The sequence below is a fragment of the Zosterops lateralis genome (assembly GCF_965231275.1).
Source record: "Zosterops lateralis genome assembly, chromosome: 6".
Lineage (NCBI taxonomy): Eukaryota > Metazoa > Chordata > Aves > Passeriformes > Zosteropidae > Zosterops > Zosterops lateralis.
The window spans coordinates 39,431,935-39,456,207 of record NC_139761.1 but is presented as its reverse complement, the minus strand read 5'-3'; the positions used below and the strand labels follow the sequence as shown (position 1 = coordinate 39,456,207).

Below are 24,273 nucleotides of genomic sequence, written 5' to 3'. Positions count from 1 at the left end.
GGGGAGGCGGTACCCGGCTGGGCGCTGGCTGTGGGCAGGAGGGGACTGGGAGACGGCTCGGCGCGGTTCTGCTGGAGGCGCAGCGGAGACCCCCGGTAGGTGTTGGAGCGGCGGGCGCGGGGCTGGGGAGGGCGGCGGGGCTGCGGTCCCGGCGGGGTGTTCGCGAGGGGCTGGAGAAGCTCTCGCCAGAGTTTCGCTCTCTTTGCGTCCCCAAGCGCTGCCGGGTGCCCCGCCGCCGGCCTCCCGGGGCCGGCTCGCTGCCGCCGCCCCTCACTGGGGGCTGCCGAGGCTCCCCCTCCCTCCCTGCGGGGCCCGCGCCTCCGCTCCGCCGCGGGGACAGGGGCCTCTTTGTGCCGCATCCGCGCCCAGCCGCTTCCCACTCTGAAACCGGAGCCGCGGGCGCTGGCAGCGCTTTGGAGAGCGGGGATAACGCGGCTCCTGAGCCCCCCTGGGGAAAGGGGCCGCCCCGGGGCCCACGCTCGCGGGGCTGCAGCCTCTTGTCTCGGGCGTGTTGCCGCTCTGTGAGCCGGACTCCGGTGCAGCTGGATGGAGACGTTGGGCAGATGGGACAGTTTTATCTATCCTTGTTTGTCCTCTTCCTCTCTTCTGGCTGCCGCTAGCAGGGAGGGGAGGGCGAGGGGCAGGCACCAGGGGCGCTGCCTGGGCCGTGTCACCCGGCCCCTGGCAGGCTGCTGGGGTTACCGTGTCCTCTCCAGCCTAAGGCAGGAGAAAGCTGATAAACAGGGAGGGTATTAGTGGGCATGAATATCCAGTGCTTGAGAAGACAGTCTGATTTGTCACTGGGCACGGGAGGAGGGTTCCATGATCTCTGCAAAGCTATCGATAAGTGAAGCTAGCGTGGCCCAAACGCATTAACCTGTTCCACCACTTTCTGTGCCAACTATGTGTTCTTTGCTTGCTTCAGTTCTTCAGGCATGCAGGAAGGCGCGGGGCTTGGCGGGGCGGGCGAGGTTAGCTGACCACCGCCAGACACTTGTTCCTGGCCCTAGGAAATAGTCTGCCCTTTTTGTTCACTTTTTGACCCTCCTTATAGAACTGGTGCTCTCTACTTCCTGAAACTGGAAATGAACTTCTCTCCCCTTTAAATCAACCGCCGGTCTAATTCGCACAAAAGAAATTTCTGATATGATGGTAATTGATTGCAGTACAAAACCCAAGCAGAGCCTTCCACTCCACCCTGGAACTGAAGTGTCACTAAGAAGTCACTAAGCCTTTCAGAGGGTGACTCAAGGAATGAGAGCAGAATGCACAACTGCAGCGTGTGGGCTAAAATGACAAGGTCCAGATACTTCTTGCTCCAGGTGTGAGCTGGTCTCTGGGTGGAGTCGAAGTGGAGCTTCTCCCCATGAGTTGCATAACCTGGGCACATTCTTTCGTGCAAGGATTCACCTTTCCCTGAAGTCCACAATGTGCTTTGTGTGAGATGGAGTCTACTTTGATAGTGTTCTTTGTAATTAATGGTATTTCTCTAGAAGTTCCCTAATATATTTACTAGATTGTCCTTTGAGTTGCAGCTTGGAACAGAATGAATGTGTGAGCTTGATCAGCTGCCTGCTGCCTTCCCTATTCTGTGCCTGGTCTATTGTATTGCTTTATTGCCTTTTTTATTTTTTTCTTCTGACCTCTGTGTTTGAGCTTCTCTGGCTTGCCTGCACTTGTTCAAGTGAAGACTGTCTCCTTCTCAGGCTGTAAAAAGCAGTAACTTCAGTGTGTCACCTATGTATAGGGCTCAGAACAACTGCCCACCTGGAACTCTATTACCAAATGTCAATAAGTGAATAGGCTTGTGTGTGACTGGACTACGCCAAAATGCTGCAGGTCAGACTGTGTGTGTAACCAAGTCACAAAAGCCTGAATTAATTTCTTCACAAGGTAATGACTGGTGCTTTTAATAATTTTAGGTTTTTGTGGATTATATAAAACCTAGTCTGAATCTTCTGGGCTTTCCCTGGATGATGATGAATTTCCAACAAAAAGAAAATAAATATATATCAGAGAATCAATATATATATATATATATACACACACACATATATACATGTACAAGATCAGTAATGCAATAATGGGACTTCTTAGGAGATGCAAAGCTGTAAGAATGCCTTCACCACCACAAAGGGGTGATGGGAACTTCTCATGATACCAGCAAGCGAGGCAAACACTGTATACTCTTTATTCTGGCCACCTCAGGGGCTGGAGATTATTCAGTTGTTGTTTGAACCATTTGGTCTGTGTCATGGCTGGCATCCAGGGATTGAACTGGGGACCTCAAAAGCTAAAAGTATCTACTTGTAGCCTGAGTGGAAAAAGCTATACTCTTGATCAGAGAGCATTAATAAACTGCCTCTATTTTTGCCATCAGCTGATCAGTGATCTGTGAATTTCGGCTGCTCTTGAGAGTTCATGGGGAAATGCCTGAACAATAGGAGAGCTGTTTAAGCCCTTTAAGGAGCTCTTATCTTTTTAAAACAGACTTCGTGATCAGGCAAGCTGTTTTATCACTAGTTATTCAGTGCAATGGGTGTAGAGGGTACTCTGTGAGAGACAACTGTGACAGACAGATTAAAAAAAAGCCTTAATATTTTAGTCTAAGACTTTAGTGGATGGGTCAGAAAACAGTGACTATTGTGTCAGGAAATTTTCATGAAGAATTTAGGATTTTGCTCTTCAAAGAATTACAGAAGAACTTGGCATCCTTGGAGCAGTTAAGAAGCTGTTCAAGTGGTAGCTTTTTGCCACTACCTTGCAGCACGGTAATCACTGTAATTTAACATCAAAATGCACTCTGTTTGGGCACAAGTTTTTCCAGCAGCACAAAGGAAAATGTCGGTGCAAAGAACCTGGTGCATCCTCTGCTGTAACCACCCAGCTTTGTTTCAGTGACTGGTACATTAGTCTCAAGTTCCTTTATGCTGAAATGTGGGCTGAAGCTGGGCACTGCTGTAAGGCAGTAAATGTGACTGGCATCCCAATCACATTTGAGCCTTCACTGGTTTCTCCTTGCTGTGAATGGGACGATGGGAATGAGCCTTTCAGACTTGTGATAGCTGGAATTTGTGTGTTAAATCTAGTGATTGTCACTGGGCACTGTAGTTTGTTGAAAAGGCATGTGAGAGATCTCCATGGTACCGGGGGCCTGGATCCAGAGGCATTAGGTTTGTGTGGGATTTTATGCTCTCTTAATAGGTGACTGTGGTAGGACTGTTTATTGCAACTAAGTTTTTCCAGGCTAGGGGAGTTACAATTGCTGCAGGCAACCCATAAGTAACAGTGCTAGCAAGTCTTCAGCCTCCTCAGTCCTGTCCCTGCTGTGAGCTTGCCCAAGCTGTCTCTCCTGTTTGCAGGAAGATACGGTACTTGCCTTCTGGGCTCTCAGGGACATAGTCAGTCCTTTCAGTAACCTACAGGTGATTTTCTGTTGGTAGTGACTTCCTACCATCCCTCAGTACAGTACCCCTGCTGCTGAGCCACTCCTTAGGGTGCTGAGCTGCGCCAGCTGCAGTACTGCTGTGCAGAGACCTGAAGTGGCCTTGCTGCCTTTTCTGACAAGGGCAAGAAGCTGTCATGGAGGACTGGGAGAAGATGTAGCATATTTCACTTCTTGAATGATTACAGGTATTTATTTCTGCTTCCTGATGTTTGCAGTCAGCTCTGCCTTGTATGAGGACTGGTGAGCTGTGGTAACCTATGTGAAAGATTGCTGTTGACTCCAGCAAGTCCCAACTCCTTTTATTCCAATGCAAGCAACCAACTAGGGTTTTGAGCTGCTTCAGGAAGCATTGCAGGGAAGTAAAGCTCACTGGATTGCCTTGTTGTGCTTGTGGGTTTTTTAAAAAGCCTTCCAGTGTTCTTTCCTCATATGTCAGGTTGAATCCTGAGGACCAGAAACTGAAATCATTGCTTTGGGCAGTGACTGAGAAAGCAAATGACATTCCAGTGATGCTGAACATTAAAAATCTATCCTGTCACATGTGCGCTTTGGGCTGACTGCCCCATTTGCCTCTGTTCCCTAAAGTATTTTGAATAACATTTGGGATATAAAGTGTTAATAGTCATGTTTTTCAGCCTGAGATTCAAAAATTTATTTTAAGAGGCACTACTGATATGAAAGAGCGGATTCTGTGCAGATACTATGAAAGTAGATAAAAGTTGCTCCATGACATGCAGGGCAATGAACTTCAAGAAGAATGTGTGAAGTATTCATGGCCTTTCAGTAAAAGAATTTCAGCCTTTCAGTACTTAAAAGGAGCTTATAAAAAAGAGGGAGAGCAACTTTTTACATTGGCAGATGGTGATCAGACAAGGGGGAATGCTTTTAAACAAGAGGAGAGATTTAGATTAGATGTTACGAAGAAATTCTTTACTCAAGGGGTTGCTAGAACAGGTTGCCCAGAGAAGTTGTGGATGCCCCATCCCTGGTAGTGTTCAAGGCCAGGTTGGATGGGGTTTTGAGCAACCTGGTCTAGTGGGTGGCATCCAAACCAATGGAGATGCATGGAACTCGATGATCTTTGTGGTCCCTTCCAACCCAAACCATTCTATGATTCAATGAAGTATGAATCTCCACAGTGCAGGCCAGTTCCTAATGACTTTCCTACTTCAACCTTGTTACCTGTGTTTATCTCTGGGAAATCTGAAAGGTGTTATGAATATGTTTAGGAGTGGAATACCATCAAAGTGGCTGATCTGCCAAACTATTCTTGAACCAGATGCTACAAAGGGAATATAAGTTCTCTCCAGTCCACAGAGGAAATGATGCTTTCTTTTCACATGTCTGGTCCCATAAAAGACTATGCAAAATGACTCTCTGTAAAAGCTGCCCTACAGTCCTTCCAGTTCATATTTCAATATGGTATTGAAATCTGCCTTAAGTTGCAGTTGTTTTTATGCTGTTTAGATTTTCCTGCAGAGTACACCTCACTCTGGTAACAAAAGGTGAAAAAAGAGCCTTGCTGTCCAAGTGGAGGAACTGGTCACACCTGGAACAGAAGAAATGGGTGTGATGCTTTAACCTCATTCTTTTTTATCATAAGAGATGCTCTAGCATTCATTCTTATCTTACTCAGCTCTCAATTCAAGGAGTTGGTTGTATTCTCTTCTACAGATTGTTTGGGACTCGAAACTCTGCAGGGAACTGGATGAACTTCAGAAATGCCTTGAGGATGATCTTTCATGTTTTTGTCCCCATTATATGAATATTTGGAAGGAAAGTATTCACATAATAAGCAGTTTTAGTAAATCAGCTTTTACCATGTAAAACCAGAAATCTATTTGATGCAACCATAGATAAAGAAATGCAGTACTTTGAAATAATTTGCCACGAGTGTCACACACTTGGTCCGAAGAACGGATTTCTTGCCAACTCTTATCTCCCATTCCCCTTCCTTAAAAAGCAGCCAGTGGAAAAGACAACTATTGGTAAAGGAAACCCAGAAGTTGCAGAACTGTAGATGAGTTAAAAACTCACTGTGGCTTCCAAGTGGGAGAAGGGAGCAGAGAAGGCTGGAGACTTCTGACTGCTGTGCAACCTGGTAAAGCAAGAAACCACCAGAAGCTCAGTGTTAGAATGGAGCTAACTGGCTTGTGGCACCCACAAAGGTGGTTTGATTGCATTGATTGCAGTCTGCTTCCTTAGGAGTTCCTAATGCATTCATGTAAACTTGATCCCTGCTCTTGGCATTGCAAAGGTGATTCAATCACAGGAAAATATTCCAGTGGCAGGAACTTACTGGAGTTTGGCCCCCTACCCACTCCCCATCCACAACCACAGGGAGCACCCTGATCACCACTTCCATTATTTCTGCCTTTGTTACTCAGGATTAGATGAGTCCAGGGCATTTTATTCTGTTTGGGTCAGTGCTGTTCATGTAAAGATCCAAACAAACCAAACTTCTTACTCCTAGTTGGAGAGGGTAGACTGGTCCAACCTGCTACTACAGTAACTTACCTTTACTAAGTTCCAGGCAACTGTGTTACAGGATGGATTATTGATCTTACCAGTCAATAAGTGCAGAAAAAAAAATACCAAACCCCACATTACCAGGTAAGATGTAGATTAAATCCTGGAAAATGTTTGCATTTAGTGTGGATTGAGACTGCTGAGGAGGGATAGACTAACTTTGGCTAGAGCTTTAAACACCTGTTTATCAGTGATTTAGGAAGAAAGAACTTTCAGTCGTTTGGGGTCCCATCTGATGAAAAGGGAAGTGCATGTACTTGCTGGCAAGCTTGGTGTTTGCTTGCAGAGACCGATGCAGCAGGGTGGGAAGTACCCTAGGAAATATCCAGCATGGAAGCAAACAAGTAAACAGGCCAGGGAGTGGGACAGTAGCAATTATAGGTTCTCAATATCTGACTGGATTAAAACCTTGCCCTGGGAGAGTGGTAAGACAGGGAGTATGAGAGCTGGAAAGTGGGTGTGCTGTGACTAAGGAGTGGAACAGGAATGATGCTGTTCACAGGTCTAAGAAAGCAGCTAGGGTATTGCTGTTCCTGGTCACTTGTATGTGTGACTTCTTACTAAGCTGTCAACTGCAGCTGCCAAACACATAGACACAACATGCGTGTTTAAATTATTTCAGCAACCATTTGGAATAAAAATGAATATAGCCCATTGCCCTGTTTGAGTATGGTATGCAATGGTTCGGCACTGACTTCTTCCCTCATTCAGCTCTGTATTTGATATAATAATATAATTTTTTTTAATACAAAGAACAACTGGGGAAAAAATGTAACACGTACCTTGATAGCCCACTGCATTCCTTCATTAACATTGTCTCATGCTGTCATGTTAACCAGAATAGATCTGTGTTCCTGTAATATTAAAGATCCCCTACATTATATTGGAAATGTAAGCAGATTTTTTTTTCCTTTTCATGGTAAAACAATTTCTGCCTGGTAAAGCATTGTCAGACAGGAATTTTAACCCCTAGATCAGCAGCAATGTATTAGTAGAAGCCTGTCTTTTAGCTGTGGCTGCTGACAAGGAATACCTAATAAATGTAGAAAGGATTAAGTTCTGCATGAACACTTTGAAAACAGCTTGGGGTGGCACATGGGGAATGTCTGTCATTGGTACACTAGCTCGGTGTGAATGTGAAGACTAAACTAAAGAAGCTGTGGTCTGGACTCGGGGTCAGCCTGTCGAGTGGAAGAGGATCTTGTCTGTGTTTTAGTACTTTGGTATAGTCATGGAGAATTTTGCTAGTGGACAGCCACATGATCTCTAGAGAATCATGGGCTGGGAGATGGGCTTCTGTTACAGGCTTGCACAGAGCTGAAGTGACCTCTGTGTGTAGTTACTGTTCTTCCTGTGTCTCTCTGACCTTTCCCTGGCTGGAGAGATGAGCTGAAATCTCGCTTGAAACTGTATTAGACAGCCCTGGCAGGCTTCAGTCCTTAGGGAGAGGCTGGGAAACACTGGCTTTGTCCCTTTCCCAGTCAGGTGACTGCTGAGGGCGTGACACTGCAATAAGATAAATACCTCTAAGGAAAGTTTTGGAGGATCTTCATGTTACTTGGTATCCTTTCTAGCAGTAGACAAGAAGTGTCCCCTCTTCTCGAAAGGTGAGTATGTCTGTAAATACCAGACCTCCTATATAATGGCAGTGGAGAGCACATTACTGGCCACCATTCCAGTTCAGAGCTACTGGATGTGCAATTCCAGAGATGGTGAGTCTGGGAAGGACACTCTGTCCCATGCCCCGTTTTATTCTCTCTGTTGGGGACCCTCCTAGATCTGCTGTACCAAAAGCAATCAAGTTTGTTACACTGCTGGAGTGAAGTGGACCCTCCTGGCTTCAGCTCTCTAGTTTCATTCTGACAAGTTGGAAGTAAAAAAAAAAAAAAAAAAAATTGTCATTCTGTAAGGGAAGTGGGGCTGCCATCTTTTTATGTATTTGGATTGTTCCAATTGAAATAGTTATCTGCAACCTATACCAGAGTGCCAGTGTTTTTGGAGGGAAAAGAATACCTTGACCACTGTGTGCTGTACAGAAAAGTGACCTGGAAATGAAACAATTTGGTTGCAGAAAGTATCAAATTCCTGCCTTGTGGTGGTAGTTGTCTTGAGGTAGAAATTAGTTAGTAACAACCTATTACTGATTAAAACTTTTAGCTTGGCTTTAGCACTTATATAGAAATTAATCCACAATAAAAATGTGTCTCCACCAAAGCCTCAATTGCTAGATAAATGTAACTCAATTTGTTACTACATGTGTCTGCATCCAGCATTTGCTGTTGTAGTTGGGAAAGGGAAGAGGAGTTGGGCAGAAGGCCTTGTCTGGTGCAATATACGAGCTTTGGTTTTGTGGATGAATTCCTGCAGGGCTGCAGCCCTCTGAGCCTTTGAGTAGAGCTGAAAGGCTTGATCTTGGGGAACTTAGGAAAAGAAGTGTTCACAAGGATTCTCAGGAGGCAGTCAAGCAATGCACAGAAGTGGTGCCTTGGGCATTTGGAGGCTGGAAGTATTGGAATGTGGTGTAGATGGAAGAGAATTTCTGTGGTTTACCTGCCTGAGGGAAAGCTTTCAGTGGAGAAGAGCTATTATTACCTTTGGGTCTAGAAGTTTTCTTTGTTGATCGGGACCCTGTTGCACGGATACTGTGAAAGCACGAAGCAACAAGGCACACCCTACAATGCATAAAGGGTTTCACATGTTTTTGAAAGGGAAGGTTTTAACCTGACACCTTGGTGTGAGGGCAGGGATCTGTGGTCTGAGACGAATCCCTGACTGGACCACAAGAAGGAATAACAACAGGGCTTAAAGGTAGAAACAGCTCTATCACAATGAGCCCTGTGGTATTTTCCTGAGTGGAGCTCAGTACCAGTGAGACAGTCATGAGCCATTCCACCTTTCTGCAGCTAAAGAACAAGAAGCATTTTTTGATAACTTAATAGGGAGTTGATAGCAGGTGTGGCCTAATAATTATTTTGGCTCCTAAGTGAGAGCAGGTATGTGGGGGCATAAAGGAGGTGTTTTTTTTAATACAACAAGTGGAAATAGTTGTAGCTGTCATTTACATGGTTCAGTTTGCCTGATGTTGCTAGTTGTAGTGGTGCCTTTATCCATAATCCTATGGAGGTGGGAAATCAATAGCAATGAGTCACTCTTTCCCTCTGCTACAGAGACCTCATCTTGCAGGAGCTGCAGTGAGGTCTTAAGTAGCTCTTAACTGTGAGAGCTGATACAGAAAGGTGGGAAAGTAGGAATAAACATTCCTTTGCCCTGCAATTATGGTTTGCTAGACAGCCTCCTCTTAGCAGAGGTGTCAGTGGCATCAGGAGGAGTCTTGTAAGTGGTACTGGCCCACATAAAACTCTAGTTGACCCGATAGAACTCCAGCTCTGTTGCTCATACTATACAGGCTCTGCCAGCCCTCCTGAATCATTTGGTGGCTCTTGCTAAATCAGGCTGTCCACGAAGTATCCCTGTCATCTTTACTTTGCTGTAAAACAACCTCCAGGCTTTGGCACATATATTTAGTTTTCCTGTCAAACTTGGGTTGTCCATCATCTCAAACTGTTAGTGGCTCACACCACATGGTATTTCATTAATAGATAGGCATGAAGGGGTGGACTGACAATCTACTTGCTCTTCTAGGGCTCACTCAGGGTGACAGCAGCAGCTGTTCTTTTCAGCCCCTCTGTGCAGTACTGAGTACCTTCCCTATGTCTGCATGCAGATCCAATTTGATCTGCTGACGGACATGGGCTCATGAACTATGTAAAGTCCAGAAAAAGCCCAGCAGGAAAGGGTCCTTCTTGTTCTTTGACCTTTTTGTTTCTACCAAGCTGGATTTTTCTGGATTTTTAAAAAGTCTGTACAACTGCTATGGAAATATGTACTCAACTGACTGCTGCTCAGGTCATGGAGATTAACCTGTAGAAATATTATACCACTTCATTGTATTTTCCCCCCAGCTTCTGTGTTGATGACCACAGTAAAGCCTTAAGCTGTAGCATACTTTGCCACGTGATATTACAGATGCTGAAAAATCATATGAGTTTAAAAGCAGGTTGAAGAAATTAATGGAAGAGAAATCTGTTGGGTGCTCATTCATAGGTGGCACATCCAGCTCAGGGAAGTTCCTGTCAGCAAGTGGTTAGAGGCTTGGAGAGCATGCAGGGAGGCATCATGTATGCTTGCTCTGTTGTCAAAGTGAGGGAAGGTATCTCCTTTTGGCTGCTGCCTAGAAAGGCTATGAGGCCATGATAAACCTCAGTCTGATCCAGCACAGCTACTATTATATTTCAGAGCCTATTAGGGATAGTAGATCTGGCTATTTGAGTTGGTAACTCCTGAGGAAGCAAGCAGATGTGACTCAAATTCTAACATGGAAACTGCAGAAAGAATGGATTCAGGTTTTGGGATGTTCATTTAGCCTGACTGTCCATCAAATGAACAAGTATATACTGCCATACAACAGCTTTCCACATTTACCCCCCAAATTCTAGTACCATGTAGTCAGCCTGCATTGGAAACCAGAGATGAAAGGCATGTTTGTGATTCACTGCTTCCTGATAAAGTGGAGATGGGGGAGTAGCATGGAAAAAGTGATACAGCATTCATGTGTCACGTATAATTGATGTATGTCTTCATCAGGAGAAAGAAAGGACAGATTTTTTAAGTACACTTTTATATAATTTCATGAAGTTTTTTTTAATCATAGCAATTTTAGGAATGTTTTGTCTGGTTTTATTGGGAACCACTGGAAAGCCTTACAAGGTTTTTGATGAGCTTTAACCTTGTATCCAGTGACCTGGACCACTCAGAGTCACAACTCTTCCCCCTTAACATCTTGCCCTATCCTTCCTTACCAAAAGTCATTAGTTTGGCATAACCCAGTCTGCTTTTCTTCCCTTCCTTCCTTCTCTTTCCCTACCTTCTTTCATTTCTTCTCAAAAATGGTCTTATCATCTGGCTAAAAATCCCACTTCCAGGTTTTGCAGTTTCTACTCTCAGCTGCCCTAACCTTCCAGCCTCAGCTGAGTGCATATTGGTGACTCAGACGGGATTTTTTTGCTTGTCTGTAGTTGAGGATTTTTGTTGTTTTTGTCTGGGGTTTTTTAATAAATAAACTTTTTCCATTGAGGTAAATCCCTAGGGATGTAAATGTGAGATAAACAAAATGCCTTATTCTGCCCTTGCTTCTCTTAGCCTCTGCAGATCTTTTACTTCTCTTTGCTCTGTGGAAAGCTGATGACAGTTACCTGTACCATATAGCAAAATAAAGTATTTTTGAGAATGTGATGGGAGCAGCTTCCAGAAGCAAGGGACAGAAAATCTCTCCTTCTAGAGGGCCACATCCCACCAGTGCAGTGCTAGGTGTTCTGCTACTAAAGGGACTGTAGACCAGAATATGTATTCTGGTGAGTTTTGGTGGCTTTTTCTTTTTTCCTTATGTAGAGTTATCAAGTTCTTGGACTTGTGTATAAATCTTCTTCGTCTTTAGTTAAAAGAGACTGGAGAAGGTATGTGTGTGTCCTTCCCCCTTTCTCCCAAAGGCAGCTGTGTGTAAAAGTATATGCAGCAGGGCATGGAGGTGGTGGGGTTTGCTAAACTGGACACTGTCCAGTGAGGGAGACCAGGCCCCACGTAGGGTGCCTGGGGTCTGTGCTTATTTTAGGCCTTTCTGGCCCAGGCTGTTCCCTGTGCTCAGCTGTTGTGATGCTACCTTTCCTGCACAGTGCTGTCAGCCACCCCAGTGTTTCTATTTTAACTCTCTCTGGGGCTAGATCTTGTGACACAGGGATTTGGCATCTCTCCTACGTGCTGGAACATGGCATCTTGGGAGGCACAGTGGCTGCAGCTGCTATATCAGAGGGTGCCCCTCCTAAGTAGCTGGTAGAAAAGGGACACCCCTAGGACTGCAGTGCATCAGAACAGGCATCATCCCTGCAAAGGAGTGTCTGACTGTCCACCCCTATCTCCTCCAGTCTTTTTCCAGAGTCTGAAGAGTTTGAGACACACCTGCGGCTTCCCACTGCTCCCCTGCGGCATCTCACTTTCAGCTTTCAGGTATGTAGTTACTGGGGCCAGGAGTAGAGTTGCATGCCCTGGAGGCTGTAAGATGGCTCTGCAGTCAGATGACAGACGGTGGGGAGGGAGGACAGGGACAGCTGGTGGCATGGTGGAGGAGTTAATTTTTCAAGGTTCATGTACCTGAATGTCATATCCCATTTAACAACTTGCTTCAATGACTGGAATTCAGCATTTTCAGCCTTCTGAAGAAGGCCAGAGGCTCAGCATTAATATACTTCTGATACACTCCATGGGATGACACTGGGCAAACATAGCCAAATGTCAAAAATTCCTGAAGTCTGGGTTAGGGTGCTTCACTGTGTGGCTCATGCCACCAAGAAGGATTTCCATGAGGTGGGAGATGTGGACTCTTGACCTGATTTTCATCTCTGCTGTGTGCTCTGTGGGCTGGCAGAATGAATAGATACCTCTCTAGGGTGTGAGGGAAGCTTTTTATGACTAGGAATGTGCAAGAGGAGAAGTGGCAGCAAAGGCCATGCACGCTGAATTAACCTGGGCTTGTCTGGAAAGAACTGGGTTTGTCAGCAAGTGACTGGGCTTGGGTCCTGTAACTCCTTCTCTCATTCTTGCACAAGAAGTGAACTTCTCCCCAAGGAATTCATAGTGTTGTACCACATCAGGAACAAACTGGCAGTGCAGGCTAGCACAGGGAAATGGGCAAAAGTTCTGAGACAGCAGAGAATGAGATGAACTTTTTACCTTCCAGCCTAGATTTTGAGCCTAATGCAGTGAGTGTAGTGAAAAGAGCAGCAGTGCAGGGATGTTTTGAGGGAAGCAGTGCTGCTGGGTACCAGACACATGTGAAGCACTGCCATTTGGCTGGGTATGCCCCAGCATGTTTCTGTACTTCTGCTCAAGCCCAGCTCAGCTGGTGGGCAGCTTATAGGGCTCCTCCCCATTCAAGACATGCCTGCCTGCTGACTGTTCAGCCTTGTTTTCCCCAGTCAGTTGTTGTAATCCTGTAATCCTGAGTCATACTGGGAAGCTGGAGTCATCTCCATTGACACAAGACTTACTTAAAATCTTTCAAGGCAGATATTAAATAGCTTCAGCTACCTCAGCTTCTTGAGGGCCTTGGTTAAGAAAGGAATCTCTGCAGAAGTATTTGGTCTGCTGAAGAGTGTTGGATTCATGAGCATCTCCAATATCTGCACAAAGTTTGGCAAGATTGTCTTCTACAGCATCCTTTCCCAATGTGTTACAAGCCTGCCTGTTAGAGGCCTCCTTAGGCCTCTTGTCTGCAGGGAGGGAGAAGGCCAGTTCAGCCCTGGGCACCTCTGCTGGACCTTGCCATGTACAGCTGGAGGGGCACCAATGGCAGTACTTGACTGCAGGGCAGCAAGTTGGGCTCCTCCAGCTCTGAGAGTCATGGAGAACTATGCTGTCTGCAAAGGCTCAGCCAGTGCTATGTTTGAAATCACTTTTCTCTCTTCTAAGGTTAACTGAAATCTGCAAACATTCCTTGCTGCAAGAAAAAGAGGGCGATGTCATCAGAAGATGATGCTGGTGGGGAGGCTCCCGGGGGCAGTTTCTGGGAGGTAAGGAAGGATAATTGGAGTGTGAGGGAGGTAGGAGTGTCATCTTACCACCCACTGGTGGAATTAGAGGGTTGAGTTCCAGGTCTGTGGGTGACATGTTGTCCTTGTGGAGTGGAAGGGAGGAGCTGTGGGAAGGTTCAGTACCATGCTGTGTGTTACTGAAGGGAGTAGTGAATCTTTCTTCCATAGATACTGTGGAATGAAAGTTGCTTGTTCAGCTGACATTGATCTGAGCTGTGAGAGAAGCAAGGAAAGCATCTCAGCTTCTTCCCTCCAGTGCTGCCTCTGCAGGAGGGTGTGAGCCCAGATGTGGCTTCAGAAGGGCCTGTGTTCCCTCCCAGTGCAATGATGGAGCTGCTGTTGCCTGTACTGAAGGAACATACAAGTCAGTGTGGTATAAATGATAACGTTGTGTGACATTTCAGGCTGGAAACTACAAGCGGACAGTGAAACGTGTGGATGACGGGTACCGGCTCTGCAATGACCTGATCTCCTGCTTCCAGGAGCGAGCCAAGATAGAGAAGAACTATGCCCAGCAGCTAACGGAGTGGTCCCGTAAGTGGAGGACCAATGTGGAGAGAGGTAAAGTTGGCTTATTAGACTGGGAACAGGAAGCAATCATTGCACTCCCCTCTTTGAGTGCTGTCTCTTACTGAGGTGACATTGTTTCTTTGAGGGACAGGCTTTCCTTCCCCAGGAAGGGGGTGACTTCTTGGGTGTTTTTTTTGTGTGTTTGCCTGTTTTTGTAGTCAGTCCTTTGATTCACTTGAAGAAGAATCATGTGCTTGGTTATTAAAAAAAACAAATCTGCGTGCTTAGTTTGGCAAGTCCTTGGGCAGTCCATGTCTTAAATTAAGCTGGAGATACCCCCCTTTTAAAGATAGCTTAGCTGTCTTCACCCTCCTGTCTGAAAATAACTACTCATGCTGTGATTTAGTGGCAGTGTGCTCAAACTGATAGTGTCTCACAAAGTAACAGGAAACAATGGGACAGCTGTCCCAAAGGACCTGCTGGTTTGTGGAGCAGAAGCCTAGCCTCAGTCATGAATTAATGTTGCTGTCTGCTCTGAAGTCAGGCCAGATTCAGAAAGAGAATTTTCTACAGAAACCTTCTCCTAGTAGGCACCATCTGGGACAGCTGAGTCTGCCCAAAGAAATGCTCATCTCACTCAGCTCTAACAGCCAGTCTAGATGCTGCCTGGTGGGACTGTGGAGACCAGTCAGTGGTGACTTGTTTGATGGGGCAGAGTTAGGGAAGTGACTCCATACTGGTAGATATATGTAGGACGAAAAGAAAGTGCATTCCTTTCTGTGGGCAGTAGGTGTAAGAGCCCCTCCGGTGCTTGTTCCCGCAGGTCCGCAGTATGGTACTCTGGAAAAGGCCTGGCATGCTTTCCTGACAGCTGCAGACAAACTGAGTGAAATTCACTTGGCTGTCCGGAACCACCTGGCTGGTGAAGATTCGGATAAGATCAAGGCTTGGCAGAAGGAGGCCTACCACAAGCAGATGATTGGAGGCTTCAAGGAAACAAAGGATGCAGAGGAGGGGTTCCGCAAGGCCCAGAAACCCTGGGTGAAGAAGATGAAAGATGTAAGCAAAGTGTGAATGGGGAAAGAGAGAGAAGGACAGTTGAGCTGGCTGCCTGATCTCAAGAGCCACTGGGCAAACAAACTAGGTTAGCCAGAGTAGCAGAGAATTCCAGAGAGGGAGGGATGTCTTGGGGTCTCTTGTTCTTGTGGTTTTGTGACTTTCTTCCCCTATGGGAAGACTGTGGTAACAGGTTCTGTATTCCTGTACAGCAGGTGAGCACTGAAAAAGAGATCATTTGAAGGTACCTCTTCCCACTGGACCATTGCTTACTAAATGCCAAATTTATGTTCTTGTTAGGTTGCTGCAGACTAACAAATGTTAACATGCCTCCTCTGAGTATTGGAGAATCAGTGTGGGCAGGATCATGGCTTTTTCTGCATCCCTGTTCCTACAGGTGGAGACTTCTAAGAAAAACTATCATGCAGCCCGGAAGGAGGAGAAAACGGCCCATACAAGGGAGAACCATGCCAAGGCAGACTCGTCTGTCTCACAGGAGCAGATGCGCAAGTTGCAGGAGCGTGTAGAGAAGTGCACTCAGGAGGCTGAGAAGGTGTGTGTGTGTTGTATGGATGGGGGACACCAGGATAATCCTTTCAAGGAAGAAGCATTGGTGGTAATGCCCCTCAGTGAAATGACTGGGCTGAAGCCTAGAAGATGATGTGAAATCCCATTGCCTGAGGTTTTAGTGAGCTAGACTGAGACTTCAGTAACTAAGGTCTTTGTCTCTGGAGTTGGGCAAGATCCTAATTTATAAATAAATTTAAAAGAAAAAAGGAAAAAGTGTAGAGCATTTGGTGCAGGGTGTAGAACTTGTAGAGCTGAAGACTCAGCTACCAAAAATAGCTGATTGGTCTGTCCACAGGAGGGAAAGTGTGGAAGGTCCTGTATGGAAGAGAGTAGTAAGGAAGAACAGTAAACTTGCAAGAATATTAGGAGAGCAATGGACTGGGACATCAGCTGTGGGATTTCTTCTTACTTCTCTGGTGTGTTTATTTAGCAGTGCAGACAGGGAAAAAACTTGTCAATCCCAAGCCAGAGTAGGGAGGGTTGTTACTTGTTTGCCATCAGGGCAACACATCTCACCATTGCTGTGCTCTTGCTACAGTGCAAGGATCAGTATGAGAAGATGCTGGAAGAATTAAACCGCTACAATCCCCGCTACATGGAGGACATGGAGCAAGTGTTTGAGGGCTGTCAGGAGGCAGAGCGCAAGCGACTGTGCTTCTTTAAGGAGATGCTTCTGAATCTGCACCAGCATCTCAACCTCTCCACCAGTGAAAGGTACTGGCCCTGATGCAGAGGGGAATTCTGCCAGCCTGGAGTGCTTAGGCTCTGGTGAGGGGTGCCACTTCTGGTGTCACTGGAAGCTGCTTGCTTGCATCAGCCAGATCTCGCTCCTTCCCCTCTCAAGTGTATCTTAGAACTTGGTCTCTTTAGAGTGACTGGTGCTGGGATCTGTGATTGTAGACAGTGCCAGCTCCCCAGAGAGGGCTTTCTGCCTTCAAACTCTTCCTTTTTCATTACTGTCCAGTACTGTCCTGTGTGTGTACCTCTATCCTATGAAATGTCTCCACGTTGCTATATGTAATCCCAGGCCAAGGAATGTAGATCTCTTGCTTTCTATGATGGTTATTCCACCCATTTTGCCCTTAGTAGAGAGACCTTTTGTGAAGTAGTGCCTGTAAGCCCACAAATTGCTGAAGTAGAGGTTACACAGGACTAGCAGGCGCAGCCAAAAGTTTTCTGTGCCCCTTTTATGGTAGAGGCAACAAATCTCACCCACCTCCCTGTCCATGTGCAAGACTGTGCCGAGTTATTTCAGTGCTCACCTAATGAGCTGTGCTGAGAGCTGGCACTTGCTAGGCACTGCCACACCAAACAAGCCTGTCCTGTTTGCCAGGCTGACTCTCCAGTAAGGGAAGCTGTGTTTTCCTAGGGCTGAATAGGTGCTGCTCTGGCATCCTTAATCCTGTGGGATTGAGGATGCTATGTAATTGTGCATGAGGTTAATCTCTTCCTTCCTAGTTGGCTTTTGGGAAACTGCTGAGGGATTTGCTTACTGGTGGTTCTGTCTGTTCTGGTCGTAGTTTTCATGCGTTGTATCGGGATCTCCACCAAGTCATCATGGCTGCAGACAACCAGGAGGACCTGAAGTGGTGGCGCAACACTCACGGGCCGGGCATGGCGATGAACTGGCCTCAGTTTGAGGTGGGGTAACATTCTAGAGTGTCTTAATGCTACTTCCAAACAATCAGCTGCTTACCTGAAATTGGCCATCACTAGTCTTGTGTTGGAAAGACCCTGTCTTTGCTCAGCAGGCTCAGGATGTTGGGCTCTTCTGAAATTGTTGTATTGCAAGCTGTCTGCTGTCCAAAGGGGCACACATAGGCTGCCAAGCTATACTCCAGCCATCCAGCTGTAAAGTCAAAGAACAGGAGGTGATGCTCAGGGCGGTGGGACAGCTTTCTGTGATGGTTTTCTCACAGCCTCTCTTGGTGCAACAGAATTGAGCCTGGGATTCAATAGAAATGAGGCTGCTATACCAGCAAGGCTATTGAGCTGACCAGTTCAGCTGCTATTGAAGTATAGCCTGGTCTTCTGTTGTTCTGTATTGGGCAGAAAAGATGCACAGAGCTTTTCTATCTGAGTGGCTTGATGGTATTACTGGCTTTCTCTGGACAGGAATGGTCCCTTGAAACACAGAGGCAAATCACCAAGAAGGAGAAGAGTGACAAGATGGCTGATGATGTCACACTGACCAGCATTTTGCCTGCACGAGATGGTGTTGTCTCACAGACCCCTCTGCAGACAAGGTAAAGGCTGAATTCTGACACATCAGGTTAGGAAAAGTACAGTCCTGCCTAGGGTCATGAATGAGTTGGATTGATAGGAGTAATCTCTTCCTTAAATTCCTGTCTCTTGCCCATGACCTTACCTGGGCCACTCTGGAAAATGCCATGTAGAGAATGCAGTTCAGGGTAGCTGTTTGGTTTTGGGTTTGTTTTCTTTGGTTTGGTTTTTGGGGATTTTTTTATCTAGCACATTCTGCCTTCCTGGTAAAGATCCTTCTAGTGACAAGATTTAACCCAGTCTGACTAGTGGTGTCTGATTCTGGCATGCATTTCCCCAGTTCTTCCTCCCAGACAGGGTGAGAAGAGTTGGGAGTTGTCTGGTTTCCTGAATGAAGGCAACAAATTCTTATTGTTTTTCCCTGGTATGGTGCTGAGTAGTACTTGACAAGTTTGGGTATAGCTGCTTCCCTTGCCAGGAAGCAAGCTTGGAGAATAGGGAGAGGCAGAACGGTCTCATCCTACTGTTCCAGTAGCTGTTCTGCTTTCAAAGGTAGACTCTGGCCAAAGTGAACTGAGCACTGAAGAATGGGGATATAGAGATTTTTCAAGGCCACTACTGAATTTCACAGTCAATTGGATTCAGGGGCCCTATTTGCCAATCTACAGGTTTTCCTATCAAGAGGAGCAGAACAACCTCTTCTATGACACCCTGAAGGCACCACCCTATGTGAAGTTAGTATGGAACATAGCCTCTTAAGGATTTTTTTGGGTTCAAGGTGTCTGTCCTCTGCTGCTCCTCCCCTCTGCTCTTGTCCCTGACTTGGAAAACAAAATTCTAGTCATCTCTTCAGGATGCAAAACATAGCTTTTCCTCTCTGTCTTATTCCTGGCTGGAATAAGTCTGGATGCAGCTGGGCTCTCCAGTTAGGACTGGCCTTCCTTGTATGAGAGGGTCTGCTAGAGTAAGAGGAGGTCATGAAGAGTGCTGCATGTGTGTGAAAATACTTCAAGAGTGAATTATCCTCCTGGCCCTCAGGGTTCTAATGCTGGGCTGCTTTCAACAAAATCTAGAATCTCCTGGGATCTCTCTTCCATGTTCGCCCTTGCTTGACTTTTGGGCCTCTTGCACCCTGTCCTATAGCAGAGCAGTCTCAGGGGGAGTCAGGGTGGTGCATGATTCAGGAGGAGGCGGGTGAAAGATCAATCTGTTAACAATTGTCTTGTCCCCTCTCACCTTCCACACGCACAGCGGAGGGAAGGAAGACATTTCGGAGTGGTCAGATGAGGACACTCCCAAGAAGTGCCTGGATGCCAACGGGCACGAGGAAGACCTAAAGGTGCCAGGTGTGCGGGTACGAGCACTCTATGATTACACAGGACAGGAGGCTGATGAGCTGAGCTTTAAAGCAGGTACAGAAGCACTAATCTCTTACTAACCTCTCACTGTCCTCACTTGGGCTCACTGAATGATTGAAACACTGTAAGAATTGGATGTCCACTTGAAAACTGACATATATTCTTCCTTTGGTCTGACCACTGCCAGCTCCTTTGAGGTGGATGACACAGTGGCAAATCCTATTTTTTCTAGACCAGAAGATAGTGAGGCCACTACCTCTGGAAAGAGACTGTCTAGGCCTTGGTCAGACTGCAGGGAGAGCAGACCCCTGCCTCTTCTTAGGGAATTTATTCTGAATTGTCTTGAACCTTTATTAAATTTTTCTCCCTTGTACCATTGGGTGTTCTGGATTGTCTTTTCAAATAATGTGAAGGTAGATATTTTGGGAGAAGGTCACCTGACTGACATGTACTACTGAAGGCAGAGGTCAGCTGGCAAAAAACAGCTACGCAAACTGTTGCTCAAAATGAGTATTTTGAGAATGGAGATCTTGGCTTGCAGCACAGGATTGAGCACTGGAGCAAACAGACCTGTGTTCTTTTCTTCCTTTAGTTAAATTTAAGTTCACATGTGCCCTCCTCTCATCTTCAAGTAGACATCGTGATCTTGGGAGTGTCTCTGATCTTGCTTGTTTTGAGTTTTACATGGTACCTCTGTGCAATACCTCTCCAAAACACACCCACTGAAAGTCACTGAAGTCCTTCAGTAGCAGGGCCTTATGCCTGAGGCCAGTATCTGTGCTGCAGTGTTACTATACTAGTAAACTTCCTAATGCTAACTTGATGCTTTTAAATAGTAAGCAATATGGGTGCTCTAGAACTGGACTGTGTTCTTTCTTTCCACTCAGCAGATGGAATGGGGTATGACTTATTAGCTGTAATCATCTCCTTTTTGAATCTGCTCTGAGCAACACATGCCAGTAAAGCTTCAGCTTAACAACAGTGACTTTCTGAGACTCTGCCAGTGTGGGATGTGCCTATTGATGCAGTCAGACCTCTCTCTCTGGCAGAAGTATGACCTTCTACTGGTGGAGGAGAGGACTCTTCTGCCCCTTCCCAAAGCAGATGTGAGAGTGTTAAAAATCTTTCCTGGTCACAGTCTGAGAAACCAGTTGATTTCATGCCTTACTGGCCAAACCAGACACTCCATCATGGAATGGCATTTTGGGTCCTAACAGCCGGAGCTTAGCAGCTTCTTGTATTTCCTTCCCACTTGCCCATCAGAGGAGCCACTAACAAAAAAAGTGTCTCAGATCTGTCTGATCACTCTGGTTTGTAAGCATGTTCCTTAGGGAGAGAAAAGCAGGCAGAACTATAGGGCATAAAAGATTTCTGATGCTGAATAGAAGCAGCAAAGGTCTACTGAAGTTCATTGGCCACGGTGATAGTACTGAGTATAGATACTGAAGAGATCAGTGATTCTGGCTTTGATTAAACTGTATTATGATAACGATGTTGATAAGAGGAGAAGAGTGTGATGATTGAGACCAATAGCCTTGTTTTTTATCAAGTCGTCTTAGGTGGATAAAAATGCCACGCTACCTTTCTCAAGGCTGGCTCCTAATGACTGTTCTTACTTTTAGGTGAAGAACTGATGAAGATTAGTGAGGAAGATGAGCAGGGCTGGTGCAAGGGCCGACTTCTCACTGGTCACGTTGGACTCTATCCTGCTAATTACGTTGAGAAGGTTGGATCATGATCGCTGCTGCCCGCCAGTGCCTCACAGCCATACCAGCATCTCCTGCAGAGGTCACTGGGTCACTCCTGGCCCCAACCCACCTCTGCCATAAATCCAGCAGCTTCTGGACTTTAAAGGCACATATTCCATGTAACTAATGCTTCATTTTGAACATCTAGATCTGTAGGGATTTTCTAAAAAATAAACAAGGATGAATAAAAACTTTTCTGAGCACTACAGTAGTGTAGGAGTGCAGAAAGAAACATCCTTTTGACTTTCACTCAGTGAAAGGAGATAAGTGTTTTCATGGAGCTCTATAAAAGAGAGAAAGCACACTTCCTTGACTTCAATGCACATGCATCCATAGGGTGTTGAGGTCTGCCCTGCCTTCAGGCTTCCTGTTTAAGGAATTTTGGATATGCAGAGTAATAGGAAACTTCTACTATTGTTTCCTCTTTTTAGTTCCATCAAGCTGACTGGCAGAAAGCTCTTTATTCTCCTGTGTCTTTTATAAGTTTTCAGTATCCCTTACTTCCAAGCTTGTTGGCTTCCCTGGTTAAGGCAGCTGGTATAAGTGATACAGCTTCAACCTGTATCCCTTTTCACTGCCCTCATATTTATTGGGATAACCCCAGGAATGAATGATAGTGTAGCTGAGGCACAGGAGCAAGAAGCTGCTGTCTTGAATGGTGTGGCTGTTCAGGCTAATGAGTTGTAAACAGACCTGTTGTGCAGCAAGTTGGAGTTGACTGAAGGCTCCCTGAGCTAAAATGGACTTTGACACATGCTAAAGGCTGGTTTTAACAAAATGACAGACATGTTCCACTGCTGTTCTGCTTAGGATTCCTAAATTCACTTGTGTATATTGGGGTTTCTAATGCATCTAGATTATTTTTGCTACACCTCTCTTCAAGAGCACTTAGTGCACAGCAGAGACCATCTTTTTTTCCTTTCCAATATCTTCTTGATTTACACAGGGCTAGAAGTGCACTCCCTGCTTTGCCAAAGACCCTTGCACTGTGATGAGGGTTGCACTGTGGAAGCTGCCTGCTGGCTTGCACAAATTACCCATAGAAGGGTAACTCCCCTTTTTGTCCTGAGTTGCTGCAAGTGCACTTATGCCCACTTGTTAAGTGCCATTCAGGAGGGAGGATGTATCAAACATCTTTATCTCACCTGTCCTTCTGCCTTTGAAAGCCTGTGAGGCTGCTGGGAAGACCTGGCATCCTGATCCTAGTGCTCTGCATATGCCAACATTGGGGCTGATAAGCCCAAGAGCTTGAGGGAACAAAAAAACTGAAAAAGCTCCCGTTGTTGGAGAAACAAAGGCAAACAAGCAGTTGCTTAAAAATGGCTTACTTAGTACATCTGCTTGAAACTGCTGCTGAAATGCATTTTGAGTTTGTAGCAACCTGTAGTAACTGGCCTAGCAAGTGTGAGTGACCTGGCTAAGTCAGACTAACAAAACTCAGTCAAGCCTCCACCAACCACTTGGGGTGAACTGCTTCAGAGCTGTTTGGGAAAAGGGTGCTACACATAAGAAAGTCTGAAGTCACAGATGAACACTGGGATTAAATGGCCATTATTGTGTTAACAGCAGCTAGTATGCCAAAATGTAGACTGAAACTGAGGGGATGGACATATTCAAACACTCTTAATTTGTGAAGACTGAAGTATCACAAACATCTCATTGCCTGGCTGACAACAGAAATTAACCTTTTGCAGCATACTGGATGCCTTGGAATGTAGTCTGCCATGGACAAAGAGATGGGAGACTAATGCTATTTAGTGCTTTTGTGAGACCACAGGAACTTACAGTTGAAAAGTTTTGCTCGAAATATCCCTAGCACTGTACTTTGTGAATGGGGAAGAAGGGTGCAAACCAGAAAAATAAGAGAATTTTGCTCAGAGTATATTATGTAATTTCTCAGTAAAAGAGAAGGTATTTCCAAAAAGCAATTAAATATCTAAGCCACAGACATTTAAAATGCCTGGATTTAGCTATGAATTTAATTAGTATGCTAGGTTCAGTATTAGAAGATGCCTCTAAGCTTATGCCATGTAATTAGAGGTGGTGTATAAACACTTGGATTTATTTAAAGATCTAGTCTCTGCTTTCAATTCTGTGTCCCAGGTAAAAGTATCATTAGTGTTGTGCAGTAATTGCAAGTGTTCCACTTGCTGACCCACAATGGAATGATGTGCTGCTCCTTTGTGCCAGCACACGTGAATGTGAAGAGAGCTATGCCTGCCAGGCTTCTGAGAGAATGTAGACTAAAACAGCACTAAAATGAGCTTAGATGTCCTATAAACAATACAGAAGTTTCCCTGATTAACCTGCATAGTTCAAATGTTAATGCTGGACTTTCATGTAAGATCAAAAAGCGGTAGAAGGGAGCTACAGAAACTAACATGAAAAATTGACTTTAACTCCTCTTCTGAGTTCTAGTCAGGCTGTAATTAGGGATGGAGCTAGGTGTGGCCAGAATGTGCTAAAGGACAGAAATGTCCAGTGGACAGGACCTCTGATTACAGTACAAATAACCTGAAATTCCACAGGACAAAGTCTGAGCAGACTTGTTTGTCCTAGGAAAACATGACCACCTGACTATAGTGGGCTGCTTGAAGGTTTCCAGAAATACTGACATATTGCATTCTCATGTGAACAAGTTCCCTAAGGAATGTTTGCACATCAGAAATGCCTGCCAAGAGCTGAAGTAAAGGACAGCAGACAAGACACTGAGAATGAAAAACTGCTTGGCTGGACTATACCTCACAAACAGGCATGGCACAGTCCTGGCTACCCAAAACCATCTGGATTAGTAAAAGAGAGGCTGTGGTAAAGAGTAAAGATCCAGCTGGAGGGAAGGAAGAAAAAAAAAAACTAAACCAACCCACATCTAATGATCTTATATTAAAGTAATAGCTCTGCCTGGATGCTTGGTTTTCCACAGGAGCAAATGAGGTTTTGTTAACCACAAAGGTTCTAGCTGAAACTTGCCATCCATGCCATACCAAAAGTTTTGTGTGTGAACAGAGACATGTACACATAAACTAATTGCTGTGCCTGAATTCCAGAAGGCCAGTGAAGCCTGTTCTTCCCCCATGCTTTTTGTAAAAAAATACAAATGCATCTCTGTGCCTGATGGGCAACACAGTGAATAATTATCTAGTCATATTTTATTTTTTAATAAAGCCATTCCTTGTGGAAAGCCCATA

The 24,273-nt window shown here is 45.5% G+C and overlaps 1 protein-coding gene across 2 annotated transcripts; it reads left to right on the top strand.

Annotated features, from left to right (window-relative positions):
- PACSIN3 (protein kinase C and casein kinase substrate in neurons 3) lies at positions 1-24,273 on the top strand. Of its 2 annotated transcripts, XM_083862980.1 has the most exons (12): positions 1-95; positions 11,956-12,037; positions 13,499-13,599; positions 14,025-14,181; positions 14,954-15,189; positions 15,584-15,739; positions 16,295-16,470; positions 17,277-17,397; positions 17,872-18,002; positions 18,648-18,713; positions 19,231-19,391; positions 20,960-24,273. In XM_083862980.1, exons 3-12 carry the CDS (start codon positions 13,546-13,548, stop codon positions 21,073-21,075), a joined length of 1,374 nt encoding a protein of 457 aa, XP_083719106.1. In that variant the 5' UTR covers positions 1-95; positions 11,956-12,037; positions 13,499-13,545; the 3' UTR covers positions 21,076-24,273. The 2 variants fall into 2 exon arrangements, with proteins under 2 accessions (XP_083719106.1, XP_083719107.1); XM_083862981.1 differs by lacking the exon at positions 18,648-18,713.